At 42.2% G+C, this 10,143-nt stretch overlaps 1 protein-coding gene across 1 annotated transcript in view; it reads left to right on the forward strand.

The window, feature by feature from the left end:
* The window catches only part of katnal1 (katanin p60 subunit A-like 1), a 55,997-nt gene extending 46,245 nt beyond the window's left edge, over positions 1-9,752 (forward strand). Inside the window, exon 10 of the mRNA XM_060910869.1 lies at positions 9,011-9,752. Within this exon, the coding sequence (XP_060766852.1) occupies positions 9,011-9,209 (199 nt within the window). The 3' untranslated portion in view covers positions 9,210-9,752. The remainder of the gene's footprint in view (positions 1-9,010) is intronic.
* The last annotated feature ends 391 nt before the right edge of the window (positions 9,753-10,143 follow it).

The raw sequence follows: 10,143 nt of genomic DNA on the forward strand, positions 1-10,143 counted from the left end.
TTCACACCTACGGTCAATTTAGAGTCACCAGTTAACCTAACCTGCATGTCTTTGGACTGTGGGGGAAACCGGAGTACCCGGAGGAAACCCACGGGGAGAACATGCAAACTCCGCACAGAAAGGCCCTCGCCGGCCACAGGGCTCGAACCCGGACCTTCTTGCTGTGAGGCGACAGCGCTAACCACTACACCACCATGCCGCCCCAGAAACCGTATGTAATGAATGAAATCGAAATGTAAGCTGATCTCTTACAATACACCACACCACTTGCGAATCTGCATGGGACTGAACTGAAATTCACCGCTGCCTGTCTATATTTGAAACGAGCTGTCAATCAGAGAAAATATCCGGCCGCTTTCACCAATCACCAGTCTCCTCGCGGAAAGCTTTGCCATGTCCCTCCCGCTGGGAGTCCGTGGGAGTCTGTGGGCGGGCGTTTTTGCAGTATTTGTCCAATAATCATCTTGCATTTTGATATTGAAAAGCGCATAGCTCCCAAATGCCATTGAAGTCCACTAAGGCTGGGCTGCATCGTGTTGTCACGAGGGGGAAAAAACTCATGCACACATTAGGTGAACTGGGGAAAGTTATAACAGAATGATTTCGCACTGTAGTTGGGTTGAGCACATTATACAGTGGGGCAAAATAGTATTTAGTCAGCCACCAATTGTGCAAGTTCTCCCACTTAAAAAGATGAGAGGCCTGTAATTTTCATCATAGGTACACTTCAACTATGAGAGACAGAATGGGGGGGAAGAATCCAGGAAATCACACTGTAGGATTTTTAATGAATTATTTGGTAAATTCCTCAGTAAAATAACTATTTGGTCACCTACAAACAAGCAATATTTCTGGCTCTCACAGACCTGTTACTTCTTTAAGAGGCTCCTCTGTCCTCCACTCGTTACCTGTATTAATGGCACCTGTTTGAACTCGTTATCAGTATAAAAGACACCTGTCCACAACCTCAAACAGTCACACTCCAAACTCCACTATGGCCAAGACCAAAGAGCTGTCAAAGGACACCAGAAACAAAATTGTAGATCTGCACCAGGCTGGGAAGACTGAATCTGCAATAGGTAAGCATCTTGGTGTGAAGAAATCAACTGTGGGAGCAATTATTAGAAAATGGAAGACATACAAGACCACTGATAATCTCCCTCGATCTGGGGCTCCACGCAAGATCTCACCCCGTGGGGTCAAAATGATCACAAGAACGGTAAGCAAAAATCCCAGAACCACACGGGGGGACCTAGTGAATAACCTGCAGAGAGCTGGGACCAAAGTAAAAAAGGCTACTGTCAGTAACACACTATGCCACCAGGGACTCAAATCCTGCAGTGCCAGACGTGTCCCCCTGCTTAAGCCAGTACATGTCCAGGCCCGTCTGAAGTTTGCTAGAGAGCATTTGGATGATCCAGAAGAGGACTGGGAGAATGTCATATGGTCAGATGAAACCAAAATATAACTTTTTGGTAAAAACTCAACTTGTCGTGTTTGGAGGAGAAAGAATGCTGAGTTGCATCCAAAGAACACCATACTTACTGTGAAGCATGGGGGTGGAAACATCATGCTTTGGGGCTGTTTTTCTGCAAAGGGACCAGGCCAACTGATCCATGTAAAGGAAAGAATGAATGGGGCCATGTATCGTGAGATTTTGAGTGAAAACCTCCTTCCATCAGCAAGGGCATTGAAGATGAAACGTGGCTGGGTTTTTCAGCATGACAATGATCCCAAACACATAGCCCGGGCAACGAAGGAGTGGCTTCGTAAGAAGCATTTCAAGGTCCTGGAGTGGCCTAGCCAGTCTCCAGATCTCAACCCCATAGAAAATCTTTGGAGGGAGTTGAAAGTCTGTGTTGCCCAGCGACAGCCCCAAAACATCACTGCTCTAGAGGAGATCTGCATGGAGGAATGGGCCAAAATACCAGCAACAGTGTGTGAAAACCTTGTGAAGACTTACAGAAAATGTTTGACCTCTGCCATTGCCAACAAAGGGTGTATAACAAAGTATTGAGATGAACTTTTGTTATTGACCAAATACTTATTTTCCACCATAATTTGCAAATAAATTCTTTTAAAAATCAGACAATGTGATTTTCTGTTTTTTTTCCCCTCATTCTGTCTCTCATAGTTGAGGTATACCTATGATGAAAATTACAGGCCTCTCTCATCTTTTTAAGTGGGAGAACTTGCACAATTGGTGACTGACTAAATACTTTTTTGCCCCACTGTATTTCTATGATTCTGGATCTGAAATAGCAATGTTATAAGGTCGGCTATAACATAAACCTAGCGCAATTCATCCTACACGATGTTCGTCATTTTTAGAGGAGGCTGAGCCTCCCTCGTTGTCTTAGAGCAATCGCCCATGGAGTACACACACACATACCCAGAGCAGTAGGCAGCTATGCTACAGCGCCCAGAGAACAGATGGGGGTTAGGTGCCTTGCTCAGGGGCACTTAGGCCAAAGCCATCCCATGTTAACCTAACAGTATGTCTTTGGACTGGGGGAAAACGGAGTACCTGGAGGAAACCCACACAGACATGGGAAGAACATGCAAACTCCACACAGAAAGGCCCCCGTCAGCCACACTACTGTGTAGACTGGAGAAGTAGAAAGTCCTTAGTGTGCAGACTCTGGTTGCAAATTTGAAAACATGGCATAGATATTCTGGCTAAATTTTTATAGAATGGGAAAGAACAGGAGCATTTTTTTTATACAGCTGGTGTGATTATATAGTACTGTGCAGAAGTCTTAGGCACATGTAAAGAAATGCTGTTGACCAAAAATGACTTAAAAAAATTATGAAATGTTTCAGCATTAAAAAAATACTATAAACAGTAATCAGTAAGCTATAATAAATGAAACAAGGTCAATATTTGGTGTGAGATGACCCTTTGCTTTAAAAAAAACAAAAGAAAAAAAAGAGTCTCAGGTCCAATGAGTGCAGTTTGATAAGGAAATGAGCTGTAGGTTTTACTGATCATCTTGCAGAACCAGCCACAGTTCTTCTGGACACTTTGACTATCACACTTTCTTCTTAATTTTGCACCAAAACCCAGTAGCCTTCGTTATGTTTTCTTTTCTAATCTGAAAAGTACTCTCTTATGGAATATGCTGCTCAGATACAAACATTGTTTTCTCATCTCCTTATCTCTAGCTGCTTTATCCTTCTACAGGGTCACAGGCAAGCTGGAGCCCATCCCAGCTGACTACGGGCGAAAGGCGGGGTACACCCTGGACAAGTCGCCAGGTCATCACAGGGCTGACACATAGACACAGACAACCATTCACACTCACGTTCACACCTATGGACAATTTAGTCACCAGTTAACCTAACCTGCATGTCTTTGGACTGTGGGGAAAACCGGAGCACCCGGAGGAAACCCACGCGGACACGGGGAGAACATGCAAACTCCACACAGAAAGGCCCTCGTCGGCCACGGGGCTCAAACCCGGACCTTCTTGCTGTGAGGCGACAGCGCTAACCACTACACCACCGTGCCGCCTAATGTAGAAGTCATAAAATAGAAATCGATAAAGTTTGTATGAAAAAAAGGGTAAGACTTTTGGACAGTACAGTGAGACAAGATGGCGCAGGTGAATGCGTCGCAGGTGGCAGAGACAGATACTGGTAAGATACTGGTTTCTACTTGCCAACATTCTACATATCAACTTTCTACGTTTATGTAAGAAAAACAACTCGCCGCCTCAACCCAGAGTGAGTAGCTTTAAAAGGTATGGACTGATTTCTGGCAAACGTCGTCACCATCTGAAGCTACCAAGTAACATACCAATACTACTCACCTGTGCATACCTGATGCTGGTGCCTCTGTTTAAAAGACAATGTTTTCCTACTCATGATTCAAGTGCGGACTTGCGGCTTCCAATAAACCCTAGCCTACAGTCGTTTGGTTTTGGTAGTCATGTCATCTTCACCTGTGTATTTAGGAATGGCTAGACATGAACTTGCAAGCTGGGTCACAAGAACGCCAAATACATTCGGAACAATAAACGTGCTTGGATAAAGACTGTTTTAACTCACGCCTTGCTGCTCTTGTTGGCGGGCGATATCCAACTGAATCCGGGACCCAGCGACGCCCTATACTCGAGCCTCAGCTGCGGACCCACATCCCTCAAGCTGCATGCCGTGGGGGAGCACTCCATGAGCGAGAACTTGATCGTGGGCAGAGTTGCCGAATGTTCTAACATGGTTCCCGACCTTGTGACGGGATCCTTGGGCCTCAAGGCAGACACGAACTGTCTTGAACAGCAGGGTGTTGGGTTGGTAGCCGGAGACGAATTGCGACCTGAGGACTCGGTCTGCTCATTGCCAACGGAGATGTGTGGATGTAACCGCATGATCTGTAAAGGCACTGGACCCAAATGGAAAACGCATAAAAATTGCATAAAGCATATACTTAACAAATCAACGATTAAACGAACAAATATCTTTCATACAGTTAATTATGCCAAAGTTATATGGGACCCTTCTGCCAAACCAAGGGGTATGTTTGGGGGGCATCTCAACATTAGAAGCCTCCTCCCCAAATGTGACGAAATCAAAACATTACTGTTGGATTCAAACTTGGACTTTTTATGTCTCACTGAAAGTTGTCTTCATAGCAAGATTTTAACTTCTATTATTGATGTGCCAGGATATAAATGTTTTAGAAAAGACAGGGAAGTTGGTAGAGGGGGTGGTGTGGTTGTTTATATTAGGGATTCCTTCAGATGTGCTGAAATCGAATTTGACCTTGACGAGCTTGAATGCCTTGGATTAAATGTTTATCTATCCCCGGAGATGCATTTCTGCATCTTGGTTGTATATAACCCGCCAATATATGATGGAACTTTTTATGAAAAATTAGAGAAAATACTTAAAGCCATTATTCATAAAACAGAGGTGATAATATTCGGGGATTTTAATATTAACTGGGCTGATAAGAAAGCCAGAGGTAAACTGAAAAGCACCATGTCTAAGCTCGACTTCAGTCAAGTAATTAAAGGGCCGACACGAATTACTAGATCGAGTCAATCACAGATAGACTTAATATTTACAAATAGGACTGAGCGAATAATAAAAACCTTTAATCTCATAACGGGCTTGTCAGATCATATGATCTTGGCAGCTAGGAAGTTGACCAAAAAACGTTTTGCCAATTACAGTCTAAATATAGGATTACCAAACGCTGACAAACTTATAATATCCAAGCAAGAGCTACCAATTCTGCAATGTCAATTAAGCGAAGCAACTTGGGACGATGTGATGCAGAACACAGACCCGAACATATGTTGCAATGAATTTATGAATGGCATCAATAAAATAATGTCTAAATTTCTCAAGCCGGCTAAAAAATCTAAAAGGAAAAATTCCCTTCCATGGGTGGACTTATCAATTAGACAGCTCATGAAACAACGTGATCTTGCACTTAGTGTGTTTAAAGAGCCGGACAAACACTGCCCTCGCACAATATAAAGGACTCCGTAATAGTCACTAAAGAATTGCGCACAGCCAAAGCAACGTATTATATTACACTTTTAACGGAGGCTAGGGGCAATAGTTCACTTATTGGAAACAAATGAAAACTCTAATACAACCACAGAAAGCACAAAGTATCATACAGGAATTAAAAATAGGGAATGAAACTATAGCAGACAATGGAGAAATTGCGCAAGCACTAAACAACTATTTTGTTGGGTCAGTTGAGGATATAGCCAGAACTTTTAAGACAAGTGTCTGGTCTGGCCCAGCTATAGCTGCAAAGACAGGCCAACTGTTAGAACTCAAACAAATATCAAAAAGTCAAGTAGTAAAAATAATTAAGTTAAAAACTACCTATTCCAAAGACCTTTTTAATTTAGATATAGTTTTTATAAAAACACACGTTAATGCACTAGCTGAGCCGCTAACCCACTTGGTAAACACCGCCATAACAAGTGGGACGTTTCCTGAAGCCTGGAAACAAGCAAAGGTTACTCCTATATTTAAATCTGGTGCGGCAGACCAAGTGACCAACTATTGGCCCATCAGCATCCTGCCTGCTCTAAGATCCTGGAAAAGGCAGTTGCCACACAACTAATGGAACACCTAGAAGGCAATAAATATTTACATCCATTACAATTTGGTTTTAGAGCAAAATTCTCCAGAGTGCTAACTGCTTCCTCCTGGAGCAAATTAAATCATCTATAGATAAAGGTAACCTGGTGGGGGCTGTATTTTTAGATCTTAAAAAAGCATTTGACACGGTAAATCATAACATTTTAACATCTAAACTTAATTATAATTTAACAGAAAAGACAGTGGCCTGGTTTAAATCATATCTCACAAACCGTGAACAATGTGTTGCTATCAGCAATGCAAAGTCTTCATTTCAAATAATCAAAACTGGCATTCCGCAGGGTTCGGTATTAGGACTGATGCTCTTTAGTATGTTTATAAACGACCTTCCTGACTCCTGTCCAGAGGCAGGTTTTCAAATGTATGCAGATGATGTGGTTCTATATGTTCATGGAAAACAGCTGCTGCAGTATCACACAAATTAAATGAACAACTGGAGGCTGTAGCTCACTGGCTAAACAGGTCATGTCTAGCGCTAAATGTAAGTAAAACAGTGTCAATGTGCTTTTCCTCTGGGAGGCGCCCCACACCAACTACCTTAAATATCAATATCTATGACAAACCAATTAGTCAGGTTACAGAGGTCAAATACTTAGGATTGATATTGGATGAACATCTCAAATTTGACAAACATATTAAGATCAGTAAAACAGTTAGACTGAACTTGTACACTTTCAGACTAATTAGATTGTTTATCATTTGAAGCAGCCAACATATATCTTTACTCAATGATTCTCTCACACCTTGGCTACTGCATAACTGCATGGTCACAGGTAGGTCTTTCAGCAGTAAGACCTCTGGAGAGACTCTATAACCACGCGTTGAAAACCCTAGGTAAGAGGCCAATAAGAGCTCATCACTGTGATGTCCAGCGGGACCTGAACATGCTAAGTTTTGATAATTATATTGCTTTGTCAAATATTAACTTGATCTATAAATGCCTGCATGGCCAAGCCCCTCAAGTGCTCTGTGACCTTATCCAACCAATGCAGGTTGTTGGGCGGTCCACCACGGGTGCTGTAGCAGGGAACTGTAGGATACCCCACCGTAAAACATCCTTTGGTCAGTCCTCATTCTTAATTAAAGGACTACATTTATGGAATAGTTTGCCCCCTGAAATCAAGGCCATTCATAGTCATGGGTGGTTCAGGAGTCAGATGAAGGAGTTCCTAAAAAGCAACCAGGTATGTAGCCATGTGTAAATATGCATGTGTGTGTGTGTTGGGTGAATGGGGTGGGGGATGTCGACTTTGTGTGTGTAAGGCTACATCCACACAACGGCAACGAGATGTTATTTTAAAAAATATCGCATCCACATGGGCAACGATCAGTAAAATATCAGGTCCATATGGCAACGCTTGCTGAAAATGATGCAATACACATGCCACACCTCTAGGGGCGCTGTAAGACGGTCCCTTCAGAGACACCAGAACAATAGAAGAAGTAAGGATGCATGCGCATAAACTATTATGCGCGAGACTTCATATTAGCCACAAAGTCAGAAAAATCTGTTCGTAAAATTACATTATAATGACCAAATACAATGAAAAGTATTTTTCCAGTCTCACCTGTGAAAGGTAATCCCATGTGATCTCGTTTGGACGGTAAACCTGTTGGTACAGTTAAACGCAGCAGATGAATGAGGCATCTTTATTCTCTGCTTTGACCCATCCAATATGGCGGCGAGGATTACGTATGATTCTACGTGGAAGGCGGCGTCTTTAATGGTCCGGAATAAATTGAATGCTACACGTTGATGGATTAATTTGTTCTTCTACGCCCTTTTTGAGGAATGTATTGTAGGACTTAAACCAACATCTGAAGAGGTGAGATCGCTCCTTTTTTTCCCTATTTTTGCTGGCGGGATTGACTCTGCCCTAAAAGCTATTCTCTCTCTCTCTCTCTCTCTCTCTCTCTCTCTCTCTCACTTTGCACCATTACACAATAAATATTCAGTGAAAATATTTTGTAAGCGCGTTTCATGAACCAAGTTATAGGATTTGTTGACAACTCGCATCGAGTTCGTTACACTTCTACCCGGCGTGAAGCACTCACAGTCATGTGGTTGTGACGTCATCGTAAACAAATCCGTTCTACTCATCCAGACGACTTCGCAACGGCAACGTTGCCAGATCTTTCCACTCTGGAACCCGTTCTCAAAAGTTTGCGTTTTGGGGCACCCAAACGCCGGTGCCGTGTGGACGCCAGGCCGAAACGATAAACAATTGTATCGGATTCACCTGAATCCGTTGCCGTGTGGACAGGGCCTAAGTGTGTGTGTGTGTGTGGTGATCTTAAGTGTGCTGGTGGGTTAGGGGATGGGGGCTGTTAATTTTGAGTGTGTGTGTTTGAATTAGTGAGTGTGCATGTGTGTTCGTGATAGTATGTTTATTATGTAGAGCAGGTGTAAAGAAAGGTAGGTAATGTCTGACCATTTTTATTAATTTTATATTTAGTGGATGGATGGATATGTGGATGGACATTGACATATGGTTAGTATACGGATGTATATGTATATTGGCTGTATTTTAGATTGAATGAATGGCCTGGATGAATGGATAGGCTGCTCTTTAAAAAATTTTTTTATATCATTTTAAAAGCCCTTCTAGGGACGGGCATTGGAAATTAGCCTATGGCTATAAATGCTATGATGCCTACTGTTAGGCTGTTGCACAGCCTGCATGATATGTATCTGTCCCTATCAAATAAACCATAACTAACTAACTAACTAACTAACTACTGTATGCAGTGTACATACTTCCAAGGTGAACCTCATAAAATGACAGTGAATGTTGGTGTCAGGGAGGTATAATCTAACAGCCTGAATTTCCTTCATATTATTATAGTTGACAAAGCATTCAACAGTTTGCGTTTGTGTGCACAGAGATGCGTCCATGATGGCAATGCGTCGGAGGATTCAAGGCTTGAGCCCGGAGGAGATTCGAGCACTGTCCAAAGATGAGTTGCAGATGCCTGTCACCATGGAGGACTTTGAAATTGCACTCAAAAAGATCTCCAAGTCTGTTTCTGCTGCTGACCTGAAAAAGTATGAGGCCTGGATGAATGAGTTTGGTTCTGTTTAATTCAAAAGACGGCACAGAAAGGAAGAGAGGAATCGGAGACTTCAAATGTAGTGTGAAATTGCAATTTGAACAAAGAAAAAACACTGAATTAGGTGTGTCCAAGCATTCTGTGTGGTACTGTACGTATTTAAAACCACAGTGTCAAACATGTAGAATCTGTGAAAGGTTGTTAACTCCAGTTTTAAACTCATTTTGCAAAACTACAGTAACAAAGTTCCAAGCAAGCGCTCGTTTAAGCAAGATCACACTTGAGGTCATGCTGGTGTACCTGAATATCAGCCGAGCTGTGGTTCAGTCATGGATAATCGACTGTAGTTAATCACAGCCATGCTGATGTACAGCACAACCTCAAGTGTGATATCACTTTTATACAACAATTCTATAAGCAAGAAATTAATTTTGGACACAATGTGGCAAGATGTTCTGTTTATTTTTGCACTGAAAGCAGACACAGATCCTGAAGAAGCTGTATTCACTTTATAGCCCACCGGTTAGCTGGCTAGCTCATACTGATTTGTATTACACAGACACGAGTGTTTTACTGGGAAATATACCACTCGTATTTTTCATTTGAGCTCCATCCAGGACATGGAGAACCAAAACCATGACATAAATCTCTATATGTCACTCGTGAGGAAATCGATGAGTGAGTTGTTTTGATAAATTTGGATACTTTTTGTTTGTGAATGTGTCGATATAATAAAAAGAAAATCACAGGTTGGCTTGAAGATATGAAGTTCATCTTTTCATGTTGAAAAACTCACATTTTTCATATGAAATACACTGGGGATCTGTTGCAACTTAAACTCCTTATAAAGACGACGGAGTCATTTACTTCGTTCCTTGCACTCGGGAACATTCCAGTGCATCTTTATTCAACTTCAGGTCAAGTGCATGAGAGTCAACGTTGCCCCAGTAACCACGCATGCACGTT

Source organism: Neoarius graeffei, chromosome 26 (genome assembly GCF_027579695.1).
Source record: "Neoarius graeffei isolate fNeoGra1 chromosome 26, fNeoGra1.pri, whole genome shotgun sequence".
In the NCBI taxonomy this organism is placed as follows: domain Eukaryota; kingdom Metazoa; phylum Chordata; class Actinopteri; order Siluriformes; family Ariidae; genus Neoarius; species Neoarius graeffei.